At 42.5% G+C, this 16,442-nt stretch overlaps 1 protein-coding gene across 1 annotated transcript in view; it reads right to left on the bottom strand.

Moving 5' to 3' along the window:
• Positions 1-11,154, bottom strand: part of synpra (synaptoporin a) — a 30,184-nt gene extending 19,030 nt beyond the window's left edge. Inside the window, exons 1-2 of the mRNA XM_030051976.1 lie at positions 10,999-11,154; positions 10,795-10,860 (exon numbers count right to left, since the gene is read on the bottom strand). Coding sequence (XP_029907836.1) covers positions 10,795-10,860; positions 10,999-11,016 — 84 coding nt within the window. The 5' untranslated portion in view covers positions 11,017-11,154. The remainder of the gene's footprint in view (positions 1-10,794; positions 10,861-10,998) is intronic.
• Positions 11,155-16,442: the final 5,288 nt, after the last annotated feature.

Raw genomic sequence — 16,442 nt, 5'->3', positions numbered from 1 at the left:
GCGCGCGTGCACACACACACACACACACACACACACACACACACACACATACTTACTATGTACAGACACACACACAACCAAAGAGACTATGATGAAGATATTAAAAGGAGTCAGTATCTCTTCTCAAGTTATTAATCTTGTCTATGGTTTATCTCCTCTCAGTGGAGGTGACTTCACATTAATGCTGCAGTGGAATGCTTTGGACTCGGTGCTTCTGGGGGAGCCACGATCACAGCGGCACAGTGTCCAGCGCAGAGCTTTGGACGATACTAGGCCATACTTTGTGAGGCCAATCTGGGTCACAACGGGCTAAGCCAAGTTTGGCAGGGCTACATCAGCTCTAATCAAAGCCAAACACTGTATGATAAACCGAGGGTTTGGATTTCCACTCTTTTTCGGCAGCCTCTGGCCTCAGGTGGAGACTAAATGCTGCTTGCCCGGCTTTGGCAAACAGCTGGGACCACTGCGGGGAATTCTCCTACTGAAGTATCTTTTAGTAATTCCCTCTCTTCAGCCTTTTCGGTTCTGAGGCATGATACGATACACACAAACACACAGAGAAATGGATGCATGGAGGCGTGCGTTCACACATCCGCAGGCGCACACACTCTTTACACATTCACCCATCGATGTGTGAAGTCACATGGGACTAAAAATCTCACTATCACTGTGCATGCAAAACTGTGCGCTTACCTGCACACACAAATGGAAGAAGATTGGGAGAGAGAGCGAGAGGATAAATACTCTCTCCCAATTATCACAACACACCCCTCACTTCTCTCTTCTCTATCGCTCTATCTGTCTGTCTATGTATCGCTCTCTCCTGCAGCTGCCTCCTCTCCCTATGATTTTCGGCTTGGGTTTAGCCCCTCTCATTTCTGGCTGGGGCCTTTGAACAGGAGAGCGTGGCATTGTGGAGGGAGGGTGGGTGCTAAGCCCCACGCCCCCGTGTGTTTATCTGCCTCTCCCAGCTGGGCTCCTCAGGGAAGCAGAGATGGAGTGAGAGAGGGAGGGAGAGAGAAAGGAGAGAGAGTCATTAGAGAGAGAGAGAGAGAGAGAGAGAGAGAGGGAGAGAAAGAGGGAGAGAGAGAGAGAGGCCTGGGTGCAGAAATGAAGACTGTCTGCAATGTAAACAAAGCTCTTAAACGTCTCCCGGTATGCCCTCTTCTCCACTGACCTACATGGGATTTAAGAGCACAGCACAAGCAAAAAAAGGCACATGTTAAATACCATCGACTGCTTTCAAATGCGAGTTTGGAAGATTCCAAGCAAACACATGAAAATTAAGTTTCATTGTTAACTGCAGACTGAGGCAAATGGATGCGGAAAAGATTGCGAGGGCGAGTTTGGTCGATGTAGTACCGGTGGGGTTGGAGGCTGGGATGGAGACATGAATGAGGATTGTAGGAGAGGAGGAGGCTTGCTGGCTGGCTGGCTGGCTGGCTGGCTGGAGATTATGAAACTGATCCACTGGCTTCAGGCTTGACCACCAGCACTCAGACCTACAGTCCAGTACACTCAGTTTCCATTGTGGAGGACAGGAAAACAGGGTAAAGGAACAGGCTCAGGAAAAGAGGACAGCAAGATGATGAAGATAGCAGATATAGAGAGTAGATGGATAGATAGATGAGAACATTTGCAGTGAAAGAAAGGAAATACAGGGGAGGAAAAGAGGGAAATAGAGACGCTGAGCAGACCAAACAAATGAAGGCGCGTTAGATAGGAGGATGTGATAAGAGCGGCAGAGGAAGCGCTAGAGGTAGAGCTGCGAGAGGAGGTGATCACTTTAAGTGGCAGACGAGCTCAAAAGGTGCATTCACTGATGAGCTACACTTGACATTTTCGCAAAACCTCCCCACAGATGTCGCACACACGCCGTCCACCTGCTCTATTCAAGTTGATAGGAATCGTTGTGGTGTCAAGTGCCTGCCTCAGGAGGAGAGAAACGCCTCAAATGTTCAGCCCCTCTCCCTGCCTGACTGGAAGGAACAAAATCTGGGACACTCTTTATGAAGACAGAAAAAAAACATAGATGGAGAGGGAGAGGGTGAAACAGACAGAGTGAGAAAGGGAGGCCTATCTCATTAAATTTGCTTATCCTCCACTATAATTAACAGAATCAAAGGCGCAGTATACTTACTCTGTTGGAGCTGAATTGCGGTGATAGCTGTAACAACCAACTGTTTGGAGCTGTGTGGTTTGGAAAGGGAGCAAACAAGGTTGTCAGGTTATGCGCCGGTTTCAGAAAGGCAAACTGAGGCTTTGGAAAACCTTTACAATACCACCAAGAACTCAATTTAAGGGAAATTTGAGATACAAAGCAAAAAACAATGCTGGCACAACCAGCCTGGACATGGATAATGAAAGTTCCCAAACTATAACCTGCAACTTTTTACCTCGTTCTTAGTTGTTGCATGGAACATGAAGTCAGATTATGATTAGTAAAGCAGATATTATGGGGGAAAAAAATCACATGTTACGTAATTTAAGAGTGGGCATGCAGCAAATAAACCTGTCATCATGTGGTGAAAAAAAAACATAAGACCTCTAATAACTTTACTTGGTATTTCAATACTTTTTATGTAATTGGGTAATTTATTTGAAGACTTTGTCACACCCCTTTCGGTCTCAAACACTGATAGAGAACACCTGCTTCACATTCCCTGAGAGCATTGAGGGACTCTAAATCGCCTATTTGAAGTTGGTTTTCTCCGTTTAAAACATGAGAAGATCAGAGGAGATACTGTTGCCTTGTCTGAGCATGCTCTTGTTGTGAGTCACTTGAAAGGAGCGTGTACTGAAAGCCTGTGTGTACAGTATCTTTACATGTTTGTATGTGCATGTTTGTGTATGTGCATGACTGCATGTGTTCTGGAGGATGTGTGTAACCTCTATACATGCACGTGTGTATGTATGGGTGTGTGTGTGTGTGTGTGTGTGTGTGTGTGTGTGTGTGTGTGTGTTTAAGGGTATGAATGTGTGCATGCATGTGTGCACGCATGTGTTTAAATGTACACGTATGTATGTGAGCGTGGGGTAAAAATATCCCTCTCTCTCCACTCAGGCAGAAGCATTAGCCACAATCCACACACACAGTGTCTCTCCTGCTCCCACTGCTACGCTCCGCCAGTGTGCTAACACGAGCAATTTTACGCCAGCTAGTTAAGTACAAAACAAAACGGCAAGCGCATATCAGAAACAGCAGCACAGCCAGGGCCAGCAGACAGATGCACACTTGAACTGGAGGTTGGCAAAACACTGATGAGGCTATAAATTGCTGTTGTCATTGGAAAACCTCATGGCTCCAATTTTAGTGATTTCCATATTTTTACATAAAGTGAGAGGTTTCACAGTGTCGGGGAAATTCTACCTACCTTGGGTTTATAAACCTTTTTCAGAGCACACAAGCTAAAAACAAAGATATTTAACACTGACATTTTGGAGATAGAAGATTTACTCTTGAAAGTGATTATATGATACTTTTGTGTCATGTGAAACAGATTAGAAAAGACTGGAGAATAGCAGAGGAAAGATCAAATAGAGAATGAAACACCTGTAATAGCACAAAACAGATTTTTTTTTTCCACTACTTGTCGCACAAATGTGAATCACTGAAGGTAATCCTCCAGTGATATGGATCTAGGCTGCTATATTAGTCAGAAAAATCCTACTTCACTGACTATATTACGAGCTTCACAAAGGAACCACAACCACGAGTGTTCATGTGAAAGTAGTCTGATCCTCGCTTATGCAGCAGCAGCACAGAGCAAAATCAGAAGCTCATTTAGTGGCGGCTGATCTCTCCCTGCACGGGGAGCGCTTTGTGCCCCGGATAGTCCAGATTCATCTTCCCCTCTATCTCTCCACTCTCCCTCTCTGTAAGCTTGACTGACCACAAGCAGGCAGAAAATCTCCATTTATTTTTGTAACAGTGTCTCCTCTTGGTGCTCCTCTTCTCCCTGTGGGGTTTCCATGGCTACTTGGTCAGGTGACCTCGCTGGAGCCCGGCCCCTGTGCCCTGCGGTGACTTCCACTGCACTTACTAAGCCGGGGCCACCCAACGGGAATGTAATGCAACCCCACTGTGTGCTTGTGTGTGTGTGTGTGTGTGTGTGTGTGTGAGAGAGAGAGAGAGAGAGAGAGTTTGTGAGTTTATTTGTGCCATGTGGAAACCAAATGTCCTCACACATGGATCCAAAGAAAAAGCTCATCAGTCTTCTCGATTAACTCTGTAGAACATGTACTAAAATGCAAAACCGCACTGAAATGCAAAATTGCAAAGGGCTGAATTTACATAAGTGAGGAGCCTTTAGACTCAATTGACAAAAAGGTAGAACGAGCACATAATGGGATGGTTGAGTCTCACTGTCAGAATGACTCACTGAGAAATTTTGTGCTTATTTCATGTTTTTTTGTCAGCAGAGTCTAAAGGCTCCTCACTTAAACTGACCCTCAGCAGTTTTGCATAATGCACCTTTAAGTGCCCAGGGTGGGGATGGGGTTAAGTTAGGGGGTAGAATTAGGGTTAGAGCAGATATGGTGTAATACTAACAATAAATCCTAAATTATTTTCAAAAATGTATTCATATTATTTTTCAATTAGTGTTCAGCAAAAACGGCCCAAAATTCTCCTGAAATTCTTTTTTTTTTTTTTTTTTTTTTTTACGTTGCACTTAAAGAAAAATTAATTTAAAAAAATTTCTTAAAGAAGAATTTCCCATTCATTTTATTTGTATTTTACTTTTAGAGGCACACAAGACAGTTAAGTTTAAAAAGTTTCACAGTGTGAAGCACATTTTTATTTTAAATTCAGTACTGTATACAACTTCAGTATAGAGCTTTTAACCCCTAGTTTTCATCTTAGCTTACTGTAAACTTGGTGTATTAATATAATGTGTGTCTGAGTTTCTACTCAGCCCCTATCTGTGTATGTCTACTGAGCGTCTCTGTGCCTGTGTTCTTCCACGTATGTGTGTGCGACATGTCTTGTCTGACCAGACATCCAGCCATAAACACCAACAGGAGAAGACAGGCTAACCTTTCCTGTCTGAGTCACAGATGTTAAACCATCTTCTCAGGGTTGGGAGGGAGACAGAAGCCCAACTCGAACCTGACGGGTCAGCAAAGGCCACGTCAGACCCAGGAGCTCGTCAGCTACCACAAACCAAGCATACCTAAGAAGCAGACCTTATTGGAAATGTGGTACAGATATTGATGTAAATAACCTGGCAAAATTATAGCCACACCTATAGTATATTCAATTATTTGTTGTTTTAATTCAGTGTTTTGTACAAAGGACAGATGAGATCGTATTTGACACTGATGTGGCAAGACTGTTTCTGGTCTTTAATTTTCCCTCAGCCTCTTCTCCTCCCTGATGCTCCTCTCCTAACTGGACTAAATGACAAACAGCCAGGAAATGTGTCCATAATTCTAAACAAACACCTGCTTTGGTTGTATATCATTTTGGGTCTCACAGAATGAGACCCAGGCTATCTTGGTGGTCTGTGGCAGTGGCCAAAACCTAAGCTGCTCCATGACAAACTCTCCTTCAGACAGTCCACTGTCAGCTCTAACAAACAGATCTAGGTAAGGTTTTCAATGCCAGGAGTGAATGGTTTTCAATGCCATGAGTCTTCTAGGACATATTTTGCAAATGTTGCACTATGCAAAATTGGACCATTAGATAAAAAACTCTCAACAATTTTTAAATGCCAGGTAAGTATTAAAACGCCTCAATCAATACACTACCAGCGGAATATCAAAATGCATCCAATTCATTCTTAGTAAATGTGATTTTTTTTTTTTTTTTTTTTTTTTTTGCTGTGTTGAGTGTGCAGGAATCATCAGACCTCTAAGAGGATAGAAAACTAACTTCTATAACACTATAATGACTCTATAAGTTCTATATATCATGTGACACTGATCTTTTTAAAGGTTCTAATAATGTCGTCTTCTAAAAACAAACAAACAAACAAACAAACAAAACAGGGGAGAAGCATCCTCCGCTGCCTCTGTGTACCAGCCTCCTTTGTTCTAAAGTCATGGGCCGTTTCTTTGAATGAATCTTGCAAGCTTGAAGCCAGTTTCTTGAAGCATTCAAAACAGGCGCAATTTATTTGCATTAGCCCCACATCCCCTTGTCAAAAGGAATTGACTGAGTTCTGTGCTGAAAAACAGATCTTTGACCTGGTAAGTCTCTTGCAATATCTGTCAACAGCTGTCACCAATCCCTCTGTATCTCGCCCCTTTTCACTCTTTCACTTATTTTCTCTTTGTGTGCGCAAGTGTGTGTGTGTGTGTGTGTGTGTGTGTGTGTGTGCGTGTGTGTGCATGTGTGCATGCCCCTGCACATCTTAATTATAAGCAATGTGCAACAATCTGTCATGAGACAAAACTCACAAACTATAACATGTTATGCAGTTGATGAGCCAATCAACAGAGGACAGAGAGGGAGAGAGAGAGAGAGACAGACAGACAGACAGCTGTTTTTCAATGCAAGTTGTATCTTATTTTGCCAGTCTCTCTGCATTCAACATTCATTTTAATCTAAGACGTCATTTGCTCCTGTGAAGCATTACGGCATTTGCATAACTACAGAAAAATTCTGGCCCGTGTCCCCCAATTTCCAAATGTAAATATATAAACAGCACTCATTTGGCCCAGTGTTTGGGGATTAGGGTTCTGTTCCCAATATGTCACTCATTTGCAGTATCAAAAGACATCAGCATTAATCAGAGACAGAATTTGATTTCACAGTTTCTCATGAACCTATATAGGTTCATTGGTTCACTATTAGTATTGACAAGGAATACAAATGACAGTTTTCACTTCAGGTCCAGTGGACTAGGAGACATGCACTTATAGATATCTGAAGTAATGAGTGTCTATGCTGTCTTCTTATTTACCAGCTGCATTCATTATGCATTTTCAAGCTACACATGCAAATATAGCAGGAAGCCCTTACATAAACACAACCCTCCACTTCCTGATATGTTTTCTAGCTGCAGGACTTGCAGGAGTTTGCAGAGGATTTGCTAAGGGGACAAATTTTATTTTGAATTCTGCTGAGAAGTTGCATTATGGTCCACAGAAATGTCATATAAAGACATCTGTTTCTGCTTTCATTGCGTTATTATTCAGGCTCTATTATATCTTTGTACTCGGTTGTTTTATTGTTATCTCTCATTGCTTAAGGTCCAAATAAATCAGATGCCTTTCCCAGTCCAGTGCAGGCTCTTACAGAGAGGGATCTTGTTATGATTTTGTGCCATATTCTACTGATTGATTAGTGATGATAGTGAATTTTAACTCTCAGTTGGTGCTCAATCTGCTTTCAACAACAAAAAGGGTTTTGGCCAAACTGGATTGCAGCTGAACAGGCAGCTACCCAGTCACACCACAGCAATGATGCTAACTTTCTCACTGCCTTCTCCAAATTATAAGTGAAGTCAAAGAGGGTTTTTTGTCAAAGAGGCTTTTTTTTTATTATTATTATTTTCACACTGGACAGACTCTGTAAGGTAATAGCTAAAAACATTGTGACATATAATCTTCTATTGTCCATGGGTTTATCTGACACATACACAAACACGCGCTGGACTCTGACATAAGAGCTCTGTCCACCCTTGGGCAAGCTGAGTGAGAGTACAGTAAAGTAGTGAGTGTGACATCACAGGACAGCAGGTCAGTCCTGGGACTTTGGATGAGGGAAGGACCCTGATTCATAAATGAAAATCGCAATGGACTCAATTCTTGTGACTCATCAGCTTCAGATTTGCTGTGGTAGGAGGCGATTGAGTTACTAGAGCAGTTCAGAATTGGCCTGTGTGTGATGGCCAATGATGATGTTTGAACGCATAAAAAATGCCTGTATATCATTTGCATTGTGTGCTCAATCAACTGTACATTTGTGCTCTCTTTCTCTTTGCATCACTCTTTCCCTCTCTCTCTCTCTCTCTCTCTCTCTCTCTCTCACACACACACACACACACACATAAAGACACACTGAACAGTTTGGGCACATCTCAAAGGACAGCTTCTGCATGAGTTGGTCAATGGAGGAGAGAAGGGGACCTTACAGCTGTATGAGCAGAATATGCCAGCTACTGACAGTGTGCCAAACAGGCCAAGAGCCTGCGTGTGCATGTATGTGCGCACCTCCACACACACACACACACACACACACACACATAGACACACACATAGACACACACAAATTGTGCTGTATACCACTTTCTTGAATCTCCCACAGACATGGCTGATTATGAATTCGCCTTGTCCTTGTGGAGATCCAGCAGTTAGACACAGTCTCTTATGGAGGAAACCCACTGGTCTATTGCAATTGTCTTGACTAAAGTCAGCATAACCTTTAAAGGACCTTCTTGTCCACAAGACCGTGCAGCCATATATTCAGAGCTTCATTAGCAAAGTAAATGTCATTCCCTATCCCTATCTAATGCCTTTAATGCCTGGGAGCATGTAAACAAACCTGACAGCCATATGTTTCTATGGGTGTCATAATGTGCAAAGCAATCCACAGCATGTCTGTGTCAGGCTTTTGACAATGAAGGATGATTGCCGTACATGCACAGTGGGGGGAAAATATGGCTGACATTGTATTAATGGTTTTACAGACTCCTAACAAGCGACTGCCATCTCCAATCTAACTTAAATTTAAAATGTTTATGGCTGGGAGGAAGTCACTCTTTGCATGGCAGACTTACAAATCTGGCAAGAACAAAAAGCCCTTACTCTCAAATCTAATCTAGGGAGCAACATCAGATCCTACATCTGTGCCCATCAGAGTCTCCTGAGGCTGAAACAGAAGCGAGCCGGAGTCAGAGACTAAAGGGGGGCCAAATGAGGGCAGATGTACAGTAGCTGCATCATTTAGGCTCCAGATGGAGGTACATAAAGTAGAATGAGATAATTCTGGACCCAATCATGTAGCAGACTCTGTATGGAGATTGCTCCACCTCCTTTTCTGGCTTTTTACAGTATACTTAACCATCAACATAACACCCGCTGAAATAGGACGGTGTGAATGCATTATCTCACCCTCCCTACAGCAGTATACCCACATCCTAACACACCACACCACTCCATACCACAGATATTTGTCCTCTTGAATAAATCATAATACCTGGGTCATGATTTGAATTGTTTGCATTTTTCATAAGCCCATTGGCTAGAGGCACAGTTGGAAAAGTTTCCTTCTCTTGAGGTATGGGTGAGAAGAAAAACGCTTGGGAAAAGCAAAGGTCACATTTTTAATTGTGCCATGAAGGTGTGGCAGCGGTAGTGTGTTTTCTTGAGGTTAGTGAATCTGTGTGTGTGTGTGTGTGTGGAGAGGCCCATTTAAAATGAAATTTGGCTTGTGTAAGATAATTTCACGTTATTAAAAAAAAAAAAATCAGTGAGACAGTCAACAAATAACACTACCTGGTGATCAATGGATCATTGCATGTCACATGTTGTCACTGGATGGTGTGTAGTCACACACAACATCACATATCATCACCCCCTCTCCACCTGCCCACCACGTACATACACACGAACACACACACACACACACACACACATGCAGATGGAGCTGTGACTGAGTGTTATCTTCATCATACAGATGGTGCTTTGGATCATCTGCCTGTTCTTTGGCTTTGGCCCACAAATATCACAGTGAATCTGGTCACACACAAACAGCCGACGGGCTGCACTCAGTAACTCACCTCACTGATACAGATCTGCCTTATCTCAGCCAAAATGTCACATGTGTGTAATGGGAATGAGTATGAGCAAGGCTCAGTCCTTTTGCATGCAAAAAAAAAAAAAAAGTTTTTTTTTTTTTTTTTTTTTAAGGCCCAGACTCACTCTCTCACTGAGGAATCTCTGCACACTTGATGGCTTTTCTAAAAGTGGGAAAGACAAACACAAGCAAGAGCATTCAGGCACAGCACGCACGCACACACACACACACACATATGCAAACTCACAACCCATATCTGTGCATAAGCTGAATACCCTCATGGCTACAGTAATTTCTCTAAACTCACATCAAAGAAAAATCACTTATCTCTTTTTGCCCTTGGGCTACTCTGCACTGAAAACGAGGGAAATAGAACTACAAGACTACAAACGGCACCCAGAAAGAGACAGGAAATAAAGCTTTGATTCACCCAGAGCTGGGACTCCTCAATCTTATTGTTGATTCCTATTATATCATTTCACTTGAGGTAAAATGGGGCATTTTTGCGCACTGGCGGAGGACGCACAGCACTGGCACAACATATCCACAAAGACGCATTAATGGGGAATCGACATAACGATTTACCGTGGCATATATAGTTCTCACGGAGCTACAAATCATTACATAAACTTGAGCTGTTTGGTCACGGTAAAACGGATCATTGCCGCGCTGATTGATGATGCGCTGGGATCGTTCCTTGCAGTGTGGAAGTGGAGCAACATCACTATTATTATGAAAGACAAAACAAAACAAAAAAACAATAGATGCCAGAGCTCAGATGTCACCATGAGTGCTACAGGAACGCAGCAGGTCATAACTACAGATGTTTTGTTTCCCGCTCAGTGCAATCATCAGTCTCAGTGATGCTACAGCGCTTTGTAAATAACATAACCACACTGCAACACACACACACGCAAACGCACGCACGCACGCACACACACATGCAAATCACAGAATACATCGTAGGCAACTCCATTATATAATTGACTTGGCGCATACATTACAGCATAAATGAAGTTATTTCGTGCAAAAACAAACTTCCAACTTACCCACTCCAAAACACGGATAAATCCCAAAGGTAATTTAAGCACTTGGAATGTCCCCACAGATGCAAGCTGCGTAAAGAAAAAAGCACAGAGGAAGATAAAAGCTTTCCCATTTCGATTATCAATTAACGAAACGTGGCCAATTTAACCGATAACTGTGTGCATTCCTGAGACAAAAAGCCCTTTGTCATTATTTTACTCACTAACCTGATCAGCGGTGTCCATTTCCACAATACTCCCCTTCTTACTTGTTTGACTGAACGTAAACAATTTCAAAACGCAAGCCAATACCCGATTGATGTGTCGCGCGTAACGGGGGGGATCTCGGCTCTAATTCCGACTCAGTCCGGGAAAACCCGAGTCCCCTTCGATTTTTTTGAGAAATATCAATTGCCATGGAGACAGACGGGGATTGGCTTCCACGGGAGGGAGAGACGCCTTCATTATTTTATCATTGGACGGAACTCATTTGTTATTTTCCCGACCTTGGTTGTTTATTTTGTCTATTGTGCGTTTCTCCTTCTCTCATGGGCGGGAGCGACTGGAAACGCATTCCTTTATGCGTGCCATCGGCTGCAGGCTCTCAGCCCGGGCAAGCGGTTGGATAGGCAGAGAGCAACAAAACTAATTTTCTGATGAAATGTAATTATAACCCAATGCACCTTGTCCTGCTTTTTTTTTCTTCATTTATAAACCCGTTGAAATCAGATGGCTGCATTTCTTAGCACCTGTAGACTAAATCTACACGAAAAAAGATGTGTCTTTACTTTGTTGTATTATTTCCAACAAGATACTGTTGAGCTACTTTAATTACATTTGGTTTCTTACATTGCGTCCTCTGTCTTCACTGTACTCCTGTATGCAAATAAGGGGATCATTACATCTAATCTAGTCTAATCTCAGATTTCTGTGGCTGGCACTTTACATATCTTTTGATTTTGAAATAAACTCATTGGAAGAGGCTCACTCATGCCTGAATGAAGCTGCAGCCTTGATTTGCAAATCTCCAAAGCATTATATAATTAACCCCCGTTGTCCTATAGCTGCTGCTGTATTAGCAAGAGAGAGAGAGAGAGAAAGAGGAAGAGAATATGCCCGGGCTAATACAGAACAATAACTCTGTGTGTTTTTGTTAAAAGGTCACAAGTTGTACATTTATCTACCTTTTCCAAATTGTGAGGAAAGCACAGTTTCTGCTGATGTGTGGCAAAACATTTAGAGACACTTTGGAGGCACAACTTTGGCTTTAAATTGAAGCTCCTCTTTGGATCTAAAACGGCTCAGAGACAGCAGAGTCCCAACAAAAAAGTCACAGCATTGGTCCCACTGAGAACGTGACTCACTTGAAACATAACATTATGCAACATTATGTGTGTGAGAAGTGTTTGCAAGCCTGGTTTTCAATGTATGCATGCGAACACTTACCAAGGTATGCAAATGCACTTGTGTGCATACAGACACACATACATAGGCATATAGGTAACTCTTACTTTTACTCTTGGGTATTTATTACTATCGATTATTAACCTCATATAATTTTATTGTTTTTTTTTTTTTCTTTTTTCCATCTTCACTTGATGTGATATCTCCCTGTCTGATTGTTGCTCTGAGCCAGGGCCAGTGGAAGAGCTGGAGCAATTTGTCATCTAATTAGATTGCCCAGGCAGAGAGAGAGAGCGAGAGAGGGAGAGAGAGAGAGAGAGAGAGAGAGAGAGAGAGAGAGAGAGAGAGAGAGACTGAATCAAGATGATAGTGAGCGAGAGGGGCTTCCCTGAGTCTGCTACACTGATGACAATTCCTGCACAGCCAAGTGCAAGCTGCTCTGACAGCGTGGCTAATTTTACAACATCGTCCTTCGCTTTTACTCTCTCCCCCCTCTTTCTTTCTCTCTCTCTCTGTCTCACACACACACACACACACACACACACACACACACACACACACACACACACTCCCTGCCTGAAGGGCTCTGTCCATGCGATTAGGGAATCGTTAGATCTGATTGGGTAATATTTTCACCACAGGAAATCAAAAGGATCCGAGCAAGAAGAGCAGAGTCTCTCATGTGTACATTATCCACTTAGTTAGGATCTGTTACAGATAAGGAACGAGGCACAACTGGCTGGCTTTCATGGAAGGCAGTGATTTGTCTTGACTGCACAGTTTTAAATCATGCAGAAATATGCACATAGTATTCTGTGGTAAAAATGAAGAAATCATCACAGTCCTCCCACAGTCGAGGGTTCTGGCGGCTTTGTGCTGCTATGAGGCAGTTTGTCTGGTGTGATCTCAGTTCGTCCCACACTTATAGTAATCTTACAAGCTGCAGCATTTGCATTTAGAGAAGAGTCCAAATTGTATTTATCTATCACCAATTACAGTGCAATAGTGATTCAGTGAATAACTGCAGATCAACCTTCCATTTTGCAAAAATCTATCTAAAATGCTAAAATGATTCAACCTCATTCATGAGAGCTTTACTCTTTTAAACACTGGTGTCAGGTAGGCCTTCCTGTAGGCAATAGCAGATTGAGGGGAGGATGGCAGCTGCTGCCCTGGAAAAAACAAAACAAAAAAAAACTTGCCACCCCAGTTTTAGGAAATCTAAAAAAAATAGTTGTTGCTGGCTAGGAATTTACAATACCAAACTATGATGTCCGAGTTCAAGTGAACGCAGCATGGTGTGTGGAAACCTGTGGACATTTCAAGAGGGTGAGACAGTGACTTTGGTTGGGGTTTCTCGCTCTAAAGGCTTTACAGAACAGAGCATTGCATCATTAGTTTCTCTTGAAAATGGTCAATTACTGCATTAATATCATTCGTAATGGAAGCAATAATTTGGACTGAGACTGATCCTGGTACTCTTAGATATTTTGTTTAAGCATGCTTCCCATCCATCTGTCACACGTGTCCACGTCGGTGTGTTTGTGAGTATTCAGTTGTTTCAAGTCACAGTCGCTGCTCAACACACCCGTGGTGATGTGTTGTTGCCACTCCTCTGAGGATGCTGGGAAATAGGAGTCTGCAAATAGATACAAAGCACCTGAAGGGATCCCAGATGTAGCCAATCATCTCTGCACTCGTCTTTTCCTGCAGTGCCTTACTAGAATATTTGGAGAAGGAATTTGAAATGCAGCTGGTATGGCATGGATGTTGGATAACCTAAGTGCATGGCGGCAAAACTGACTGCGTTCCTTGCCCTGCCATTTTCTCCAGAGGTTAGCGGTAGCCTATGTGTATGTGCTGAAACAACATCATTTCCTTGCCTCAGGGGGGTAACACAGAGAATAACCTGTCACACACACTGACAGGTGTCTAAACGCATCTCAAGGAACTGCAAATGTACCTCAGACCCAGAGATGAACACACCTGGGTACAGTGGCTGTGGGCCAGTGTGTGTGTGTGTATGCGCGTATGCATGAGAGAGAGAGAGAGAGAGAGACAGGTAGAGCTGGAGACAGTAAGAAGGGAAGAGAGTAGAGCAGCAGATAACAAGCAAAGAGAAAGAAGAGGAGAGATGAGTGCATATGCATGTGCGCTGGTATTTGTGCTTTATAATGCAAATATACATTGTCACCGAGACCCATTTATTACCAAACATAGCAAAACTGCATCAAACTTACCGCAGGATAGGATAGTTAAGATGTCAAATCAACTGGGAAACACTGTGTGAATGGATTTGTGCTTTAGTACCTGTCCAGTAAGTCCTCTGTGTGAGTGGCACCCGAGGAGGCGATTTCAACAGATGGAGTTAAGCTGGTGCTACTTGAGTAAAAGGGGACAGGGGGAAGAAATAGAGAGGAGAGTGAGGGAAAGGGAGAGAGACAGAATAAGCAGACAGCAGAGCGACAGTAGGAACAATCGCCATTCTTCTCTTCCGCTTAAGCCTCTTTCATATTGCAACACACCGAGGAATTATAGCACAGAGACTAGGTCAGCCACTTATCCATCTCATCCAACAATGCAACACGCCGCAACTCTCACAGCAATTACTGCTCAGCTGGAACCGGTGCCAGAGCACGTCCACATTTTCTGGTGCTAATGCGGTTTGAAGTGCAGTAATGTGTACTGTGCTGTGGAAAAGCTACATTGAAAAAGCAATTCTGAAAAACATCCATGATAATGAAATAGTAATGGACGGTTTTTGTGACATCCATCATGGCAGCATGAAGAGGTACAGGAATCTTTGAGGGATCCCAGATGTCGTAACACCAGTAATCAAACAGAGTCATCAATTTTTGATGTGATCAGGAATTGCGTGTGTCAAAGATGCACCACTGCAATTTGCTGTCAGCGTCATTTCCCCCCAAATAAAAGCAAAACAAATATGAAGTGGAGAACCCAGGTTCATGCAGGCAAATCTGTCTGTGCTCTCATCACTCTCTGCAGTGAAATGTCACAGTCGGTCGAATTTGTATGGAATCATATTTTTCACACTCACTTGTTAATTAAACCTATCCTCACATGCCTGTGAAAACACAAAGCAATAAAACATGATTAGATACTGAAACAAAAGACGAGCTTTGCAAATGTTTCTGGGTAAAATGACATTAGCCCTGGTCTCATTCTGCACCAGTTAGACAGCGTACATAATCAGGATTAACTTTAGCATGATGGGGAGAGAGAGAGAGAGAGGGAGAGAAAGAGAGGCGAGAGTGTCATGGCTTGAGAGAACACAACCTCAAAGTCAACTCAGCCTGGTGAGTGATAGATAGCAACACTTGCGCAGCTGTGAATATGTAACACACAGCGAATATTTTTGTATCATTAATGTTAAATTAAACTGTTTTAGTTCTATCTAAGAGTGTCAACATCCACATAAGTTGGACTCTTAATTGTTTTTGTGGCCAGTCTGTGAACAGACAGGTAAAAACATCATGACTTCTGTAATGTAATTTTGTGTAATGCAGTCTCTGTTTTGCGGTTGTTTTATTCTGCCACAGAAATGTTGGTTTATACGCTTATGATAATAAATGATCACCTAATTATTGCATAGTATTACATGTGTCAAAGTGAGACACATGGACTATATGAACGGGTTGTCTCATTTTGTACATTTTAATGTGATGCATGGTTGCTATTTTTTTTTTTTTATTATTATTATTTTATTCATCCAAGGAAAGAGCTTTTACTAAGCACTCATTACAACACAATCTTTAAGCATAATGAAACTGTGAATAAAGATGTTTGATACTGTGTTTGTGTTGATTAACGAGATGATTTTGAGTGCATTGGCTCAAAAGCGTAGATCCAAAACACCCCCAAATGGGGAAACGAGCCAGCACACGAGTTATTTAGGGCATGAAACGCCTAAATCTCAAAGCACTTTACTAATCTACATTTTCCTCATCTGATCGGAGGCTTCTGTTCACCAAACCACTTCTCCAACCTTTGGAGTTTACCCGCGGACATGAACTCACACATTGGCTATCACATTGGAAAGGTGAGGAGGGGTTCAAGCCTTTTAAAAACCAAGGGGTTATTAGGTTGATCTGCGCACACCTCTGTATAAGAAGGCTTTGCTGATGCACATACACACTTTGGTATTATACTGCTTTAAACTGAGCATGAATAAGTTAGAAACACATGAAGTTGGCGTGCAACTCATAAAGTGTGGACACGGCTCTCCATCATGCAATAAAGAGCAGATG

The sequence above is a fragment of the Myripristis murdjan genome, chromosome 5 (genome assembly GCF_902150065.1).
Source record: "Myripristis murdjan chromosome 5, fMyrMur1.1, whole genome shotgun sequence".
Taxonomy (NCBI): Eukaryota; Metazoa; Chordata; class Actinopteri; order Holocentriformes; family Holocentridae; genus Myripristis; species Myripristis murdjan.
This window is presented reverse-complemented; position numbering and strand designations above follow the sequence as displayed.